The following is a 20,439-nucleotide window of genomic DNA, read 5'->3' on the forward strand; positions in this document are numbered from 1 at the left end:
GTGGTTGCAGCATCTCCTGACTTCCACTCCACCAGCATAGCAGCAGGGTAACAGGCTGGGGGGGAGGGGCTTAAAAGAAATTATAGGCAAAATGACAGGTGGCTTAAGAAATGAGAAGCCACAGGGCACACACCCACTCTGTGTCCAGACACAACCACAATAAGTAACACGGTCTGGGCTATCACCTCCCTGGTGGCTAGCCTTCCTGGAATATCATGGAATGGACAGTCTGTTAACCTCCCCCCACCCCCGCCCCCACACTCCACATCCTCCTGGTCCTCCACCCTGCCAGTGCCTAGGTAAGGTCATTATGCAGACAAGAGACAGTGGTGGACCCAGGATAGATGGGAGAGGTCCCATACTCATCCCTGCTCCGTCCTCGGGGGCTCATAAGCCAACCCAAGCCTGTTTCACTGAAATGGCCAGGTTTGATTTTACGAGTCATCTGAAGAGAAAGAGCATTGTATCTCCAACCCAAGCTTGCACACACATCCTGTCATGTCAGGTTTCTAGGGCCATCATCAGCTGCTCAGGCCGCATTCTGATGACTGTTTCTGTCTTCTATGCTTCTTTGAGAACACAGACATGTACACTCCCAGCTGTGTCAGGCTCCAAGGCAGGGCTTCTGTCTTCCCACTGGGGCTACACATGCCAACACCAAGAGTCCAGGTTCTCAGCAGCCCACCCTGTCCTGGGAAACTTCCTCGGCTTGCAACAAGTCTCCTCCCTCCTTTTCACACTGTCTGGTCATTGGTCTGGAAGAAAACTGCCTCATTAGCTCATCAATCTCTCTGACAGCACCAATGGGTGGGAAGGGGGCCATAAAACCTTGCCCTGAATAGCAGGACAGCTGCTCCTCCCTCCCACCTCGTAAACCCCACAGACTAGGCAAGGGGCCCGAATTCAGTGTGGCTAGGGTAGGTTCACGCCCCTCACTGAGACTACTTTCTGCAACCTTTCTTGGGAGGTCCAGGCACTCCCCACCCACCCCAGCCCCAGGAGTCTCAGATGTGATGGGGCTAGGCCACTCCAAGGGCGTTCTCTCTCCCTCTCCCCCCCTCTCTCTCCTTCTCCCTTTCCCTCTCCCTCTCTACTTGATGGCTCATTTGAGTATGGGAACCCCTTGGTGACTCAGACTGAAATGCCCTAGGGAGGGAGTGTACCAAGAGGCTGGCTAAACCAAGGGAGATTTTGGAAACAATGTTGAGCCCCGACAAGTGTCAAGGTGTCTGGATACTGTGGGAATGGGTAGGCAGGCCAGCCAGTCAGGGAGCAGGGCTGCTAAGGCCACAGGTCCAGCACCCAGGACTACTTGGGAGGTGTAACTGGGGCAGGATGTACTCTTAGCCGGCCAGTGCGGTTCCTGTACTGACTGGCTCCATCTACAAACCTGGTGGTAGCCAGCTGGACTGAGGCAAGAAGCCCTGCATGTGAATCCTTCAGATCCCAATCCTCTAAGTGCTGCTTTCTGTTCTTGCTAGGCCACAGCTGCTTTGGAGAGCTGTGGCAAAGGTAATGCTGTGGATAACAGAGATCCCTATGTGTGTGGCATCCCCTGCTGGCTGCTCACTGGGCTTTGCATGGTCATGCCCTGCTGAGCCATGGTCAGGAGAAAACTGCTAGGACCTTGGCACTTGCCTGGAATGGACCCTGCAGAACCTTCTCTTAGGGATGGCTTACACTTTGGGACATTGCCATTTCTGCTTTCTACCCTGGGGACATTATGTAGCATTTCTGCTCACCACAAACAAGAATGTCTTTCTAGGATATAAATTATTTCATTCTTTTGATGTGCAATACATTAAAAAAAATAATAAATGCTTTAAAATCTTCCAGTTCTACTGGAGCAGCCGACTCAGAAAACCCAGCGCCCTTTCTTAAGACTCTTTCTCAACCCCACCCTTCCCTTCTTCCTGTCTGGGTCCAGCCAGAATTCCCAGTACCTCCCTTGGCTTCTGCCCAAAGCCTCATGAACAGGGTGGTGGGCTCCCAGCCAGCCAACCTCTGCCCCTTCCTGGGCTCAACTCTCCTCCAGAAATCAGGGTGTGGTAAAGACAATGGCTGCCTTCCTAGGCCAGGTTTAGGATCTATGTAGAGGGACAACACTCAGTGGGTTCAGGATCTATGCAGAAGGCAACACCACAGTGGGGTCACTGCTGTTTCCTCCTGTGCAAGGAACCATGGCCCAGGGGTCAACATCAGAGGATCTAGGTGCACCTCCTTTCTGCAGCCCTGACCTTGGGTTAAGGCCTGCTCTAATCCTTGTTGGAAGCACCTATAGACACAGAGGGCGTGTCTCCTCTGGAGAAGAGATGGTATGATTCTAGGCTGTCTTGGCTGAAAGGAGGCCATTTCTGGTGGGATCAGTGAGGACAGGCTGGCCCAGCCCTGGCCTGTTGCTCTCCAGTGATAGGCATCTGCTTGCCAATCACAATGACAGTGTTTGGTGACAGGCACAGGAGGCTGGTGTTTCTGCTATCCCACTTGCCTCTTGGCAGGCATCTCACGAGGACCCTCTTGTCCCAGCCCATCTGCCTACTGGAGGCATCAGCCTGTGGAGTTTGCTCCACAGGTTTCCCTCACCCCTCACTTAGGAGTGAGAGGCGCACATCTTCACCAAGTCTGAGGTAAAAGGGGCAGCCTCCGGGAATGGTTGAAGTGAGGCTGGGAAATGGCACGGAAGCAGTGCTGGAACAAGTGTGCCTGACCACCGAGCACACAGGCTCTGCCTCTCCAGGGACAGGGTAGCGGACTGGAGTTCAGCTTCCAGGCTTTCAACATAGGCTCACCCTCACATCTGAGTGATGGGAGGGAGAGTTCCTTAGAGGGGTTCCAAGCCCCTGCCTAAGTAGCAAGGCAGGGCATTCCTGGAAGTGCTTGCACATCAAAGCCCTGAAGACCGAGCGCTCCACAGCGTCGTCTACAGCACACACTGACCCAGGGATCCTGTACATCTACCTGTGGCTTCTCACTTTGCCCACATCGGTTTGGAGCAAGAGCCTGGGGTGACTGTCCACATCCTTCCCCCACCAGCAGCTCTGTTTTGCTTTAGTGGTTCCTAAGGACAAAGAACAAAACCAGACCAAACCAGTGCTTGGCTGCCCACTCCAGTTCAGAGGTAGGGGATGCTGAGGTTCTCACAGAGGAGCCTTAGAGGGTGTATGGTTCCTAGTCCATCTCTAAGCAAGCCCAAAGCGCTTCTGAGAGTAGGGAGCCATAGACTCAGCCATTTATTTCAAGTCTTCACAGAAAGCAGTGTACTATTAAGTGGAATTAACACATCTTGATACTTCTACCATCGTGGCATACACAGCAGATAACCATTCGCTGTCCCCCACAACTATCCAAATGCAGTCACTGGTACAGCCCAGGCTCTGAAACCCAATGGTAATCTGCTGAGGACACTCCTCTCAAGTCTGTCCTAGAGCCTTCCTCACCCAGCCGGTCTGAATGCAGAGGCCAGGCCAGGCAGTGGAACACTCCTTCCGGTTCCTTTTCACACAGCTCAGCCCTGTCCGGGCTCACGTGACTGCACCGATGGCACAATCTCAAGCATCTTTCTCTAGACATTAACTGAAAGCTTCTTAGAGCTTGTTCTGTACATTAATATTCAGAGAGAAGGAACACATTCTCACCAGAGACTCCACATTTGGAAGAGAGCAGAATCCCGTGCCATACTAATCTCCCTTTACTTCCGCCTTCTCAGTTAACATTACCCAGAGGTAGGAAAGGTTACTGTGTGTGGACAGAGCCTGTTCTGACATACGTTCTTCCTTGTTTTTAAGGAACATCAAATTCAGAGGCAAACTGGAACACCAGCAAATCCGGTACTTTATTAAGACATCTTAGGCTTCCCTGCATTTTCAAAAACAGGAATGCTCTATTGACTGAACACATCAAAAGGTCTCTGCAGAGTCCTTGGGGGCCAGCCACAGGAGGTGTCATGTGATTCTGCAGTCCCAGAGCATGGCAGCTAGTGCTTGCAATCACAGGAAGCAGGCAGTCGGTTCTCCATCTGCCTAGGGGAGGGTATCCTTCATTCTTTTGAAGGACTGCCTTCAAGTCACAGCTCAATTCCAGTCTGCAGACTCGGTCTCTAGGACTGGGGACAAAGGCAGCTGCCAGGTGCAACAGTTTATGAGGCTCCGCCTTTTATATATGCCACGGGAGCCCTGGCTCTGGGAGCCAGAAGCCCAGGCTGGACCAACCGCTGCTGTGGGGTGATGGCCTTGGCAGCCACATAATCTTCCCTTTGATGTCCAGGGTCAATGCAGTCCTGGCCCCACCAGGGCTAGGAGAAGGTGTATGAAAGAGAATCTCACTGTGATCTGTCCTGTGAAGGAAACAGCAATAAAATTTATTACCCAGTCACCACGGTCATTCTGACAGGAGTTCTAGCCTCTGACCTCCACTTGAGAGGGAACTTTCATGGGAGGACAGGGACAAGACTGAAGCCACGCCTCACAATCCTGGACCTGGGGTGCACAGTCACAGCATAGGCCATGCAGGGCTGTGAAGCCCAGAGAGATTGAATGGAAGGCGGCTCTACAGAAAGCCCTTAAGACAGCATTCACACTGCTCAAGGCAGCAGACAACAGGGTGTGCTCTGTCTCAACCACATGGCAAACGCTCAGCTTCTGCTCTGCCTTTCTTCTAGGGAATGCAATCTTTCCAGGGTTAGATCTGCACTCTATAAATCCCCACCTCAAGAGCACATAGAGGGATACCACTGCTGTTGGGTCTGGTACCAGACACTCAAGGCCCTTCATCTTCTTGTCCGTGGGAGGCCTGCCTCAGGCACTTACAGATGGGTAGGCTTTTTGCTCAAGGGCTCGACTCCTGTTCCTGCTGAACTGAGCCAGTGTGTGAAATGAGAACTGATATCAGCTCAGTAGGCACCGGAGGGCGGGTCCAATCACAGCTGGGCAGTGCCTCCTGGCGTGCCCTGGGCATCATCCTGCCAGCGACTGTGAAGACATGGAGACCTGGACTGCAAATACAAGAAAGAGTTCACCACGCCCAGCAGGGACAAAAGAACCACCCCAACCCCACCCTCACGTGTGGCATCAGCTGAGACTCCGCTCAGCTTTTGTGATGCATCTGGTTTTAGTTTTCTGTGACTCCAATACACTTGATATTACAGTGGACTAATGAGCAGTAGATCTGTATTTTCTGTAGGCACATTTAAGGGTGGTCAGCACGCTGCTTGCACTCTTGACAACACAGCCTTGAGGCAGGCTGGTCTCTCCTCCTCTGGAGTGACCACCAGGCAGTGGCCTCTGCCTGGCAGCTGCAAGTTAACTGTCCCCATCTCACCTTCTCTTCAGGTGCAGAACTTAGCCACTGTGAACAAAGCGGAAACCAATCACTGTTCACCAATCAGCTAAGCTCTGCACCTTGTTAGAGAGGTCATCGCCGGCCATAATTAAAGGGCTGGTGAGCATCTTCGAAGGCTGGTGGCTTCTTTTTTTTTTTTTTTCCCAAAGAGCCACAAGGTGCCTCTGTTCTCCAAACTGCAGAGAGAAAGTAGCCACGGTTCTGCAGGAGCAGCCAAGGTCATGGTTGCGTGGTAATCCCTGGCAATGTGATTTTAATCTCAAGTCACAAATCAGCATGCCAGGAACCCAAGCAGCCAGAGCAGGTGAGGGCAGCGCCATGCCCAACCACTCCCATCCACATGCGCTGAGTGTCCTCCACACCGCCTCTGAGCCCACCACGCTAGCAGTGTAGTCTGCTGTCATCCAGCATGCTAGCTGCACTGTATAGAGGAGCATAGGGAACCAGGAGACAAAGGACACACTTATCAGCTACATGACCAATCCTCACTGAGTATGTGACCTTCAACCCTAGGGACACACCCTGTTCTCAAACTGCAGATTTTTAATGGCCTGAGATGTCTCTGGGCCCCTTGGATAGGAAGCTCTTCTCAGTAGGCATGGTGTGCAGAGAGTCTCTGGAGCTGCTGTGACCAAGCATTTGGTTGGATGAGCTGGGGTACAGCATAGAGTTCACAGGGGAGCTTGGAAGTTGAGGATTTGCTTGCACAGGGGTCAAAAATACCCTTAGAAGAGTCGCTCGGACCACTATCTGACTCTGGCTCTCCAAAGTGAAGGCCAAAGGACCGGAAGACGGAATAGTGGCTTTATTGTGACCTTACACACCACACCAACAATCCCTGAGCTTACAAGTTCCTAGAGAAATGCCTGCAGCAGGCAATGGAGAGGAGCCCAACCGAACCTGCCTGCTTGCACAGGCCATCGTCCTAGCTCGTGGTGTGCAGGCTTACTCCACCCCACTATCTCCTCTGCTCGACTATGGCGGTCCCCAGCATTTCCGCAAGAACACCATCATATTTCAGTAAACATGCTCCCCCCTTCATAAGATTAGTTCTTTCACATAAACAAAATAAACATAGTACACAGAAGTAGGTTTTGTAAAAGTGAAATGTGAAAATGTAAATTTAATGCCTGACCAAGAGTTAAGATTAGCAACACAATTCTAAACATTCATAATAGTACTCACAGAGAACAACAGTAACACAGTGACTGATGTAAAATTTAAAAAATATACGAAAGTAAACATCATATGTACCACCATGACAATAACTGAGAAGATGCAGAGATGACTTACGACTGTGAAAGAAACACACTAACCCACACTTGTGTCCCAGAACGCCATGCTTCGTGGCTGAACTACACTACTGGTCAACAGGTTGGCTAGAGGGGGAAGGTAACAGCACAGGCAAGGACTCTGGGAGCCAGGGTAAACCCTGTTCCAGCACCAGCTGGAAACAGACTTGCCCTTAGGATGCCAGTGTCACCTGTCACCTGGGTGGACAGGCAGAGAAGACCTGCTGTCTACCTCACCGGTCACTGAGCAGGGGGATGGGTAAGAACACGCTGCTGCCTACTTTACAGGTCTCGGAGACAAGAGGCCAAGGAGCCTCAGGTTTACACAGCCTCTAGGAGAAATGCTTGCAGGCCGAAGCTTGGAGCAGCGAGGCTGCGGACCACTGTGCTGACCTTGACCCTGAAAAGCCTGTGGATCTGTGCAGAATCCAAGGTGCCAGGGGGCTGTTCCTCCTTTAGTAGGAACCTGTTTTACACCAGTATATCCAGAAGACGAGGTGGCTCCAGAGATCCTGAGCCTTCCTGTTCTTGGGGACCCACCCTGCTTGCTCCCCAAGACCGCTTGGCAGCCCTCTCGTGCTGTGGTGGCCTTGGCTCATCTGTGGCTTTCAAATCAACTTGGAGGGTTAGGAGGAGAAAGAAAGAAAATTACCTCTTTAGAACAGCATTTCGGTCACCACCTGGGCTGATGCTTTGTCCATGTGTCCCTTCACCAGCTCAAAGCACCGGTGGGCAAGCTGCTGCAGCCTGGCATCCTCACTCACCATCAGCTCCCCGTAGAGGTATATGCCCATGGCCTGCAGACCATGGAGGCCAGAGGAGAATGGGAGAGGGGTAAGACGCTGCACGTGCTTATGGGGACTTGTCTGTATTGCTTTATACAAGCTGGTCTAAAAACACAGGACTAAGAAACTGCCCCCTGTGGCTGACCAACTGTAGTCTGTACTTTCTACTCTATCTCCGTGGTCCTTATCAACACTCTACAGAGGCTGAACATGGTAGCAAAGGCCTTTAATCCCAGCACCAGGAGGCAGACTAGACAGATCTCTGTGAATTCAAGGCCAGCCTGGTCTACATAGCAAATTCTAAGCCACCCAGAGTCACACAATGACACCTTGTCTCAAAAAACAACCCAGCAACAGAACAGCATTCTATTGATTCTGTCAACAGACTCTGGTGTCCAAGTAGCAAGCTGTCCCATGGTGGCTACTGTCAGGAATACTCAGGGCAGAGGCAGAGCGCTCCCAAAATGGTCACTATGGAAAGCCTTGTCTGTCAGGTCCTTGCATCCTAAAGTGCAGCTGGCACCAAGTCCATCACCTAACAGGCCACAGAGACCACATGGCCCAGCGATGCAGGCAAGGCAGACGTCACTTTGGCCTAACCCAGCCACCAAACGTCAGACTCTTGGCTCTTCTGCTTTGAAAACAATGCTGCAAAGGATTAGATTCGCACTGTGCCTACATTAGAAACAGCCAATCACATTCTGCAAGTTCAGCCTGCTTTCTTGTCCTATGGAGCTTCCCAAGGGTTACATTCTGCTTCAACTTCAAGTACTTCAAAGGCAGCATGAGATAAAAACTCAGTGTTGGCTTCCAAAGTGCTTTCCTGCAAGGGCTGAGGAGTGGAGGATTCCACTGAGCTGCTCTTAGCTCTGTTCCTGTCTGCTTTCTCAAACAATTCTTACTCCATTGTGCAAATGTGACATTTCTGCTGCAAAAAAAGTCACATCCTTTTCTTTATGGGAAGAAGCAGCCTTCACTCTGCTGACTGCCCCTGTCCTTAGACTCTGTCAAAAGTCCTTTTGTCCACCACACCCCCACTTTCCATCCCACTCAAAGTGGCTCTAGACCATTAGCCCACAGTTTGCACACAGGCTGGCCAGAGGCACAGGCTGGGGTTGGGAGTGGGACAGAATATGGAGGAGGCCATGTGGGGACATGTCATGAGGTATAAAACTCTGAGGGATGGTCCCAAAATGTGCCACAGCCAGAGAGGTGGCACATGAGGTTATGGACACCACACACACATACACATATGTATGTATGTATGTGTACACACGCACACACGCACGTGCACACACACACAGAGCCTGAGATTTAGGCAGGAGACTTCTTTCCAGGACATTCTTAAAAGGGAGGAGATAACACAGGCTAGGCAGAGGCCTGGCATGGCATGACATGGGGTGAATTCCCAGCAGGTGATCCAAGGGTCTCCCAGACGATTCACACATGTGCTGTGTTTGCAATTAGAGCCTCTACAAACTGGATGGACCCATGGTGTTGCTAAGCAATGGCCTTGGACTGACAGTTCTAGGGTAATCCTCACCTAATGCCTCATTCTATCCACAGCCAGGGCAGAGGACGCTGAGGGGATCAAGTTCACAACTGTTGGATCCTCAGATGCTAACTAGCCCTTCAAAGTTTTTGAAACACAGATATTTGTTTTGACGGGGATATGGAGAACTTGAGACTGGTAATGGTGGACAATTTCCACCTCTTGGAAGATCACACTTACCTGATCCTCCTGTAGGAACCTCTTGACCTGATCATATGCCTTTGTGTACTTGTGCTTAATAACCAGTTCACACCATCGATGGCGAACCTGGGGAAACAAGACAGGAAACCTGGTAAGCAATGCTCCTCTGCCAGGAGAATGTGAGGATAAAGAGCCTGAGTGGGGATGGGGGTGGGGGAGTCCCTAGGAAATCATCAAGAATTAGCTCTCCAGGGGGCGCAGGAGGACTATGGGCAGCAGGACAGAGCAATGGGGTCAACAGTCCCCGGTTCTCTGTATCTCTCCTTTTCCTCCTCATCCACAACCTTGCAGTAGAACCTTTTGTTTGTGAGCTCTGGTAATAAGCACTGGCCAGGAAACCCTGGTATGACGTCACCCAGGGGTCTACTGCTCTACCATTTGCTAAGGCCCAGGGAAAGAACCTCACTCTTCTCAACTGCAAAACAGCAAAATACCTGGACCCACTTTTAATAATGGCACGCATGTGAAAGCTCTGTCCAAAGTATTCTGAGGACCTTCAGTGAGAACCTGGCTGAACAATACAGATACCTGTACCCACTTTTACTAATGGTACACATACGAGAGCTCTGTCAGACCTGGCTGAAATACTTTATTTGCTATGACTTCTAAAAGTGCAAGTTACATTTCAGTTTTTTTTTTTTTTTTTTGGAGAGTAGAGGGCTTAGAAAGCTTCAGGATTGAGACTGGGGTGAACAGTGAGACTAACTGCTCTTTGGGTAAGAGACTTATTCAGAGTTACTAACGCCACAGATCAGGCAGAGAGAGTTCTTCAGAGGAAGGACAGCGTTCACACCATCGACTGCTGGGCAGTCCATAGTACATGTATGTAGTCAGGATGCTCCTGAGTCTGGTGGGCTGAAGGGAGGCAGGGAGTCTGTCAGCTGGGGCCTGTGTATAGGATCAGCTATGAGGGTAGGGGAAGCAGGAATCTAGACGAAAAGGACTTCCCAGGTAGCTCCCCTACACCCAAGGCAGGTCTCATGTAGCCTGAGCTGACCTTGAATTTGATGCACGGCCAAGGATGATCTTGAACTTCTGCACTTCCTGCCTCCTCTTTCCAGGTGGCGGGATTACAAGGTGAGGAGCCATGTCCGGTTGGGCAGAAGTGTATGAAGCCCAGCCTGCTATGCAATCACTTCTACCCGCTGAGCTACATCTCTAGTCCCTCATTTCCTTTTCTGTGCTTTCCTCTTATTTGCACACAGAGAAGAAACAGAGCATACACCAGGACCCATTTGTGATTAGCAAAAGGCCCCGGCGGGTGGGGGCAGGAGGCTCCAGCAGCCCTGCTGGGATATGTGAAGGTTCAGGAGGCCATGTCACAGAGGCTCTTTCACAACATGAAGTCAGCGTTTCCACTTCTCTTACAGTTAGAAACGCTTTATTGTAGTGACTAATGAGAGAGCCGATCTTCTGACCCCTGAAGGCTAGCTAACATGGCATCCAGGAAGGACAGACTGTCTCCCCCACCCCACAGAGAGCAGGACAAAAACAGCCTTTCATCAGCGCTGGCTACATGCATTTCAGTATTCCAAAGACAGGATGTTTAAAAGACACCACAGAGATGCTGCACCCCAGTCTGCACTCACGCAAGCACTTTTAAGTTTTCTTTTTAGCTCTCGGGGCAACAAAGAACATCTTAGATTTTTCTTCCAAACTCGAAAGCACCCGAAATCCATACCCTCACAGGACAAGGTTAACACCTGCTACCCCAGTGCAAGCACACACCAATGGATGGCGGGGCTGCCTTCCGCCAGATCACAGACTTTGGTGCCCTTCAGAGGTGACACCTTGACTCAAGTTCCCTCCTAGACTGACACTGCAAGCTGAGCCACAACACTCAGCCTGGTTCCATTTGCATGCTTTCTTACTTTTAAGTAACTAACTGGTGGATTACTGTGGGATGGCCAACATTAACCTGTCTTTTTACATTTCTTTAGGTAAAAATAAAAGTAGGGGCACACTGCATACGCCACGACAGTGCTTGGCACTCAGCAGGCTGTTCTGGTCACAAGACCCCAGTAGACGCGGGATAAAGCCCACTGTGTGGATGTGGATATGGGACCCAACTCAACTAGGACTGATGGAACGTGGAAGCTGCCCTTCTGCAGACGAGAGCCCTGTCTCTTAAGTTCCGCACAGAGGCTGCCTTTGCTTTTTTTTTTTTTTTTTTTTTTTTTTACATAATCTAACACAATAGCATAACATGCCCTACTCTGACACTGACTTAAATGCACGAGATGGTCATGAGTACTGAAAGCCTTCCCAATCCTGGTGTAGCAGCTACCGAGTGTCCCACCACACCAGAGCTGAAGCAGATGCGTGCCTGTAACAGTGAAGATGAAGGCAGCCTCCAAAGCCACAAACCCAGGTGTGCTGCCTCCTGCTCTGCTCAGTTTGTGCTGCAGCGTTCCCAGACCACGCGGCAGGCACCTCTGCCTTCTGAGAGACACTGATGAAGGCCCTTCCATGGTTCACACTCCTGTCATCGGTCTGCAGTCCCCATCTGAGCTCCTCCCCCGACCGGCTATAGGTCTGACAAGTGGGGGACAGCTTGCAGGAGGGACTGCTCACCAGGTGTGTGTAGCAGGGGTGTGGGAGAGTGGGTGGACAGAGGACATGTCTAAAGGAGCTGAGAGCTGTTTCTGGAAGAGCTGCCAGCCGACAGGGACAGAGAGCCGGATGTGAGGGCGGCCTCCATCTTAGAAGGTGGACCTTTCCTTCTCAGTCTGGTTAGTTAACAAACCCTTACCTTCTCTCACTGGATCACTGCCCCCCGCCCCCATCCCACCGCCATTTGTCTGTAGGATGTTTTGAGTATCAGGGAGATTAGCTCTTGACTAGACTGCAAGCTTTTTCAAGCAGAGTCATCCTGACTGCAGCTATGGCGATGTTTGCATTTCTGAATGGTTCTAGTTTAGTTTACTGATTATCCTTCCTACGGTTTTCAACTCTGTTCTTTTAGTTTTAGCATTTGTGTTTATGTGTGTGCTCCAAATGATCTAGCTTTTCTAAGACAACTTTTCTTGGGTTCTCTTAGACATAGTTTTGCTATTTAGCCCAGGTTGATCTAGAATTTCCACTGTAGCTCAAGGCTGCCTCCCAAGTTCTGGGATTATAGGTGTGACCTACCACACTTGGAAAACTACACTTTAAACATTTATATTTTATCAACTGTTAGTAAAGTTGAAATTTAATGATTTAAACAGCAATTAAAATTCAGGTTATCTCAAGCTTTTGCTAGGAATCCCCAGCAAGTCTGGAGTTAGCGAACGCTCAGTCTGAATAGAACCCAGATGGTCAGGCCAGACCAAGATGGCAGAGGCCAAGGCAAAGGTGGAAGGCTGAGTAGGTGGGCAGGAAAAGGTCAATTCAGAGTCATTCCTGTAAAGGAGGATGAGTGACTCTCCTGCCTCTGTGGTGTCTATGCTCTGGCTGGACACACAACTACCAGTGTTCTCTCTGAGCTGAAAATACAGAGAACAGACAGTCCTGAGTGGGGCATGGAGAGGGAGGCACACACTACAGCCTGGCTAGCCCCGCCACTGCCCCAGGCTGAGGGACAGGTGCCCCTGTATATGAGCATAGAGCCTAGCCCACCAAAGACAGGAGAGAGAAGCTAGGTTACCGGAGACTTCCTAGCTGCTCTAAGTTGATTCTTCTGTGATACATGGGTGAGTAACAAAAAGTTGCATGTGGTGCATGCCTCTAATTCCTGTAGTCACCAGGCAGAGGCTAGCACATCTCTTCAAGTCTGAGCCACTTTAGTCTATATAGAATATTCCAGGGTACCCAGGGCCTCATAGTAAGGCTCCACATCAAACACTCATGTTCGTTCGTTACCCCTCCCCACCCAGAAACCGCTTTCCAAGATGCTCTGCTTACGTTGTGGGTTTTCACACAGAGGTGTCGCTTACACCACCAGAAAATGGACTCCAGAATTCTGCGAGCCTTCAGGGCCTGGACCAATACAGGACCTGTGCATGTAGCGCTCCAGGTGCTCTCTGCGTTGGGTACAGATGAGATGAAGGGCACATGGAGGAGAGGTCTGCACAAGCTTTCGGCATCTGAGGCTGGACAACTAAACCTGACTGTAATTCATGTAAGAGCACTGGGTCTTACAGTGGGACTGCCGCCAGGATGTGCTGTGGCAGTAGGTCTGAGCGTCCTGGGCCCATAGTCAGACAGGGTCTAAAAGGCATCAGAGCAGACAAACACAGACTGCGGCTCCCTCAGTCCAAAAGCAGTGGGAGCAGCTAGCTATGCAGGCATGGGGGGAGGGCTAGCCAGAGGGTTCCGCCAGGCACACATACACACATAGCTATGCTAGAACATGCAAACGTGCACACACAGATAAGTTGTTTTTTCAATATTTTCCTATGTGCAACACACTGAGTTTTTATTGTTTTTATGCTAGTAGTTAACATATTAAATAAATGTTGTGGCCTGCTATTTTGTGGGAAATTGACCAAACCTACCTCCCTAAAGTGAGGTCCAGAAGAGTGTGGCCTTCCTAGGAAGTGAGGGGCCATGCCTGAGAGATTATATATAGATACTTCAGGTGACTCTGTACAGTTAAGTGTGCCTTCTCCTCTACTACAAAAGTTGACTATTGAACCTGTGAGACTTTGGAGATAGATAACACACGGGAATGTGTGCCCAGATAACAGGGCAGGACCTACAAGGTGACTATTCTCATCCCAGGTGATGGCTGTGAACAAGGTGGAATCCCAGCGAGAGAAGGGAGCGGTGGCAACCAGTCCTAGGCATGAGTATTAGTTGCAGCAGACAGCATGGGGCCTAGATGACCGCTGAAAGGAAGAGAAGAGACCTTGGGGTTAGTGCTCACACCACCTCTGGGAAGTACATCCAGGAGCTGAATTCTGGGAATTTCCAAGACCATTTGTACAGAGGACTCACTTGGACTCAAACCAACCCTCGTTATGTGGCAATTCTGTCCCATACAAGGTTACGGTGAACCAGAAGCTCTGTCAGAGCTGAAAGGCTTTTCACTTGAAAACAGCACAGAGGAACCCTGCTCCTCTGATATATGCAGTCTTAAAGCAGTGCCATCTAGAAGGCTGCTTTTATTCCTGAACTGTGCCTCAAATTCAGGGCTAGGACCCTCACCACCATCAGGGACCCCCACATTTAGTGATCTCTCCTGGAAACAGCTGATACCCTGTTGTGGTTTGCCCTGGAGTTATCTGTATTTTGATGCTAATTCCACTGCCCCAGGAGGGTGAGGGGTAGGTACAGGATAGAAGGAGGCCTGTCATTGGATGAGAAGGAAGGATGGGCAGGAGAGAGGTTTGAAGGAGGAGGAGCAGACTGGAAGGGAAAGGGGAAGGGACAGGAGGGAGAGGGAGAGAAGCTGTGGCAGGACAATATGGCAGGTGATGTTAAGATTCCGCTCTGTGTATTTACAGGTTGTTACAAATGTTTTTAAGGGATGGATGGTACTGGGCTTTGTATGTTTAGGTGGGCAATTATATCTTATCAACTGGACCTAAGGTTATTGTGTTGTGTGTTCTTTCATGTGTAGATTTAAGTGTAATGGAGTGTGGGGTGGCTGGTCTGGGCCCCCAGGGAATTGGAATGTGTGCTTCTGGTAAGATATCCAGCAGGTATCTTGGGACACTGTGGTGATGGACCAAGGGGGGGTAAAAGACAACCATACTTTTTATTTTTTATATTTTTACAACAACAATACCCAGCCTAGTTCTCCTTCCGACCGAGGCACTGCAGTGCCAGCATCCCTCGGCTCTGACTGTAGGGCCTGACAGTCTTTCTGTTCAGGTCCAGGTGCAGGCTACCACTGGTCCTCTGGCCATTCGACTTTGCCCCTGAAGAACAGGGCAAGCGCGGCTCTTTAGTTTGGTTAGCTGCTCTTTAGGGCGGGCTATGGGCTGTATGACCTAGGCTGTACAGTGCTGGCCAAGTGTTTCTTCCCCAAACCTACCATGTCAAAGGTAGGTGGGAATCCTGGAAACCTCGGGATGGACCCAGCACAACATGTAGGGTAGCCCTAAGTGCTGGTCCCAATTCCCAAGTCCTATTGCTGTCTCTGCAGTTCCAATTCCAGTCTCAGCATTCATTCTGAAAGGATTATTAGAGGGGAGATCCTGCGTCTCACTGGCCTGTGGGAACAGTACAGGGGCTGGCCAGGCATGGAGGGTGATGCCAGGGCAGCGAGAATGAGTGCAGCCAGGAGAGCAGGAGGTTCCTGGCTGTAGGCCTGTGGGTCTGCCCTGCTTTATGCTTCACCACAGGCCCAACCAAAGTCACGGGGCTAATCAATCAGGGGCTGGAACCGTAGCCTGAGCCAAAAGGAACCTATTCTCTTTACAAACTGATTATCTAAGGCATTCGTTGGACTAGCAGCTGCCTAACATAGACCTGTTATCAGGTTTTTCTATACCAATGTTTTACATGAAGTTACAACAAGGAGTCAGCCATCGACCCCCACCCCCAATGCTACAACCACAGCTCAGTGCCTACTCGCAAGCTCAAAGAGGAACCCAGCCTCCCCAGAGCCTGCTTATTACTGGTTTGGCTCATTCTTTGTGTTTTCCAAACTTTGGTGTACAAATATTAGAAAAACCTGGAATCTCGGTGTCTACTGACAGTTCTAGTAGTTTAAATCCTCACGTCATGTTTGTAACAGTTAGAAAGTCAGTCTCAGATAGAAGCCTTTATTTGCTGAAGAACCAGTGTTGAGGCAGGCCAACAGGGCGACCAAGCTGGCTGCCAAGTCGCTAGGTGGCAATGCTGCAGGGTTCTGCGGCAAGTTGGGAAAGCAAGACAGCCACTGCTCCCACTGGCATTGCAGCCCAGCGCCTGCTTGCAGCATGCTTCTGAATGGACAGTGCTTCTACAAATGGAGAATGCTTTCAGTGACTTTGAAATTATAATGCACAGTTGGAAGCTATAAAATGCTTTGAAGAATACCACCCATCCTATTTATGACAGGAAGCCCCTTTCTTTCTCAGTCCTTTTGATTTTGAAATTTACTGCTAAAGGAAAAAAAATCTGTCCAGGGAACATGATCTGGGAAGCCCATTAAACCTCATTTGGAGTTTCATTTTATATCTGTAAACAGAAAGACGAAAGCTTGGGGCTTTTGTAAGTTAATAAGTCTACACTGCAATAAACAACCCTGCTTTTTCAATTTGTGCTTAAATTAGATTTACTTGCTTTAAAGAGGGCTCACTGTGAAAGGCACAGCCACTGCAGGGCTATAGGCTGATGGCACTGCCAGCTAACAACTGTTCAGGGTGTCCACAACGGTAGGTACTGGCCTGCTCTTTCTCCTGAGAGAACAAACGACTGTCCGCTGTGGTGTGTGAGCCACGCAAAACTTTGAGCATCTGTTTTACTCTACTGCTCCTCCTCCTCCCTCACTGCTCACTGCTCCCAAAGGACTGCAACTTGAACATTATTTTTCTAAGAAAGAGAAGTAGACCTTACTTCAGTTGCTGCTGTACAGACACGTTAGTAAATTCCTGAGCCAGTGTTAGGAGTGGCACGTGGAGACTGGAAAGATAGCTCGATGAGTAAAGTTCTTGCCTTGCAAATATGAGGAATGGTGAGCGTCTAATTCCAGCAGCTATGAAGACAGAGACAGAGGCTTACTGGCCAGCCAACCTAGCCTAACAGGTGAGAGTCCCCTGTCTTACAAAACAAAATGGATGGCTCCTGGGGAACAACGACACACAAGGCTGACCAAACCTCGTGCACAAGAATGCACACACAGACACAAAGAGGGACATGTGTCGGCCACTCTGTCTGTGGTGCCACACTGAGTAGTGTTTCAGCTGCTGCAGCTACCACACCAGCGTGCAAACAGTGTAGAGGGAGGGCCTAGGGTGGTGACAGATGTCCAACACAAACAAAGCAAGAGGACACAGCTGCCTCACTCACCTGTGTTTGAAACGTTCCCGTGACCTAGGCAGAGCCTCGTCTTCCCTCCCCTGCCTCCCCGCCCCTGTACACATAGAGTTTCATTTGATGATTTAATACCATTGAAGGAAGGCTTAGTGCCAGTCAAGAGAACTGGAGCAGACATGAGCCCAGCAATGGATCCAGGAAGTTATGGCTTTCTCTTCCAGGACTACACTCAGCAGTGACACCTTTCAAACTGGTTCTGAGATCAGGAGGTGACAGCACCACTCACCCTCTTCCGGTGACATGTGGTACCTGGTATCTCAGAAAAAGAGGACTTTTGCTGCTGGTAGAAACAGTGCCCAGGCCGGGACAGCTCTCCCTCCCATGGAAGCAATGTAGTCACAGAGTAGCTACAGCAGTAAGACACGGAAAGGAAAGCCTCTGCTCTGAGCAGGCTACCACGGTGCTCCCAGCCCCTACACACTTCCTCGGCCCATGAGTCCCTGGAAAGCTCTCTGAAGAAAACAGGCCAGAATATGTTCTCCGTTCCTTGGGTTTTTGTTCATGTCTACCCACTTTAACAGACACTTGGCCAACCAGTGCACCAGTGCGCTGTAATAATTTACAGTTAAGTCTCCAGCCTCAGGAGCAGAGAACATTTTTTAAAAAAAGGAAGGAAGGAAGGAAGAAAGAAAGGCAAATCTCTACTTTTGTTATTTTAGGTCAGCTATAAAAAAAAAAAAGCCTCTTATCACAGAAAAATAGGAGACTCTTGTCTATGGCTGGCTTTCCACAGAAAACTTTTGTGAACACTGAACCAAGTAACAAGAAAGAAAACCACCAAAAAAATCTGAGCAATACTTTCCTGACTGAAAAGTGCGGAAAGACACTGTTACAAACTAAGCACAAGGAAGGGGGTGTGGATACAGCTAAAGAGAGGCGGACACACGGCCTCTTCTCCAAGTTAGAGGAGGCAGGGCTGTAGACAGGCCTGCCTAACTGAGCTCACAAGCACCTTCACACAGAAGACAGAGTCGGACTCTGAAGCCTGTGGCCCTTGTGTGCCACCTGGGTTCAATCACAACGATCCAGGTCCTCTGTACCACAAAGATGTGTGTCCACTGCTTGGAACACTGTATCTGTGAGTTGCCAGGTGGAACGCATAGTGATCAAGATGTCCTCAGGGAGTTTCTCTGTGAGATGTACACCAGGCTGACCTTGAACTCCAATATTTGTGTGCCTCTGCATCTCTGTATTGGGATTAAAGATCAATGCTACCACACCCAACCTTAATTTCTACCCCGAATACCAGTTCCCTTACTGTCTTTCAACACTCTACATTACTTTCTTGTTTTATATTCGATCTGAATACCCATCTTAAGAGTGTCCTCTCACAATGATGTATTCGACAGTACTGGTTGGTGACTGACCAGGTTGGAGTCTTGGTGATGAGGCTCTGTATCACTGTTGCCCAGGGCAGCCATGGGTCTCCAGCAACTGTGAAGAGGCAGCTGATGCTGTGGCATTGTTTCTACTCATAGGCCTTGACCTCCTGGGGCAGGGCCATGGGTGCTAAGGCCTTGGTGCAAAGCTTGTGTTAACAACTGCTTCAAACCTAGGGCTGCACTGGAGACCCACACCTGGCCTCAGTAGGGTCAGTTTCTACCTCATCTTGCTACTTAGACTCTGCTGGAGGCAAGGAGGCCCGGAGCCACTTGAGGCTAGCCAGGCTCTCTGACACAGCCAGCAATGTAGAGAAGGGTCTGTGAGAGACAGCCTGTTTCTCCACAGGCAGCCCACACAGAGGTGCTGCTGCAGGTGCTTACAGAGGCTTTCTCTGGGTCTCACAGCATGGGCTCACTGTTCCGTACCAGCCTGCTGCCATCTTCCCTTGCTGGCCTGTCTTCCTCTTCTACCAGAAGAACCGCCTCTCCCAAAGTTCCATTCTCTAAAGCTTTTGGTGGGGCGGAGTGGGCTCCAGGTGGCTCCTAAATGTTGTTAGCTATCGAACCCTACTTAGGCTGTTAGCAAGTGTTAGACAGTCATCATGTGATTTTAAAAGCTGCCTTTTCTGAACCCACTGCTACATTAGAGCAGAGCTTCTTAAAAGGGACTTTGCCACTCAGGAAATATCTGGGGACATTTGGAGTCCTGTAACAGGAGAAAGGGAGCCTCATAAACAGAGGAGCCATGGATGCTGAACACCCACGACACGGAGCTGTGAAGTATCAGAAAATGGGAGCCAAGAAACCTTGATTTGGAGTATCCATCTCCCCATCTCCACCTCCACCCCGTCCCTGTCCCTACTCCAGGGGCAAAGAACATGACAACCAACCATTAACCCAAGACCAGGAATTCTGTGACCACAAGTAGAACAGGCTGTCCCAAGCAGAAGACAACACACACCCTTAGAAGGCTAAGTCTTCCCCTTCTCTGCTTTAGTTTATGGGGAAAAAAATACAGAGCTGAAGAGACAGCAAGACTCTCTCAGCTAAGAAAGAGCCTTCCCATGACCAGAAACCACATTAACCAACGGTCATGCTAGGCTGGGTCATGGCTCAGTGGTCAAGCATGTGCACAAAGCCCTAGATTCCACCCCTGGCCAGACAGCCCAGAAACAACCTGATAAACCCAACCATGGGCTGTTCACATTTTGTTTATAGTCTTGCACGATTCCTCATCTTACCTTGTTAATTCTGTGAAGAAAGTATTTATGGATTCATTTTAATCCCCAGGAAATTGAGGCTTAGGAACCTTTTCCCAAGACAACAAAAGGTAGGGGTCTGGAGAGCTGGTAAGAAAGAGTGTAGATCTCCAACTGAGGGCTCCATCTGCTAGTGCGTCCTGACAGAGGCACGCTCAGACACAGCACAGTTTCCAAGGAAAACAAGATCAGATATAAAACCCCAGAGCAAAGGTCATCTCATCAAGTCCCCCGCCCCTCTGCGCTGGGAGTACAGTTGAGATGATGTTGTGCTGAGGAGGAGCGTGAGGCCAGGGGAAGGCAAATGTCACGCATCAGCACCTGAGCGTGGCTATGTGACCTGAACGTGGCTCACTGCAAAGTCCATGTCTTGACCAGCACCATGCCCTGATCTGGGTGCTTAGAAACCAACCACAAGGTAGTGCTTCAGGCATGGGTATAAACCAGGCTGGCTAGGAATGTGCTGTGCAGACCAGGCTGCCCTCAAACCCACTGAGACGCACCTGTGTCTCCCTCCAGAGAGCTGGGATGAAAGCAGGGCACTGTACCTAACTCTATTTCATCCCGATGGCTCGCCCCCTTTTCTCTGTGGTAGCTTGAGACTGGTTTCACTACGCAGCCCAAGATGGCTGGGAACTTGTCCTGACGCTCCTGCCCTTGTGTGCTGATGAGGACAGTCTT

The 20,439-nt window shown here is 50.1% G+C and overlaps 1 protein-coding gene across 1 annotated transcript in view; it reads right to left on the reverse strand.

The window, feature by feature from the left end:
* Nucleotides 1–3,808: 3,808 nt before the first annotated feature.
* The window catches only part of Aopep (aminopeptidase O (putative)), a 307,096-nt gene continuing 290,465 nt past the window's right edge, over nt 3,809–20,439 (reverse strand). The window contains exons 15-17 of the mRNA XM_032884277.1: nt 9,147–9,233; nt 7,282–7,426; nt 3,809–4,990 (exon numbers count right to left, since the gene is read on the reverse strand). Of these exons, the coding sequence (XP_032740168.1) occupies nt 7,286–7,426; nt 9,147–9,233 (228 nt within the window). The 3' untranslated portion in view covers nt 3,809–4,990; nt 7,282–7,285. The remainder of the gene's footprint in view (nt 4,991–7,281; nt 7,427–9,146; nt 9,234–20,439) is intronic.

Source organism: Rattus rattus, chromosome 14, assembly GCF_011064425.1.
Source record: "Rattus rattus isolate New Zealand chromosome 14, Rrattus_CSIRO_v1, whole genome shotgun sequence".
Lineage (NCBI taxonomy): Eukaryota > Metazoa > Chordata > Mammalia > Rodentia > Muridae > Rattus > Rattus rattus.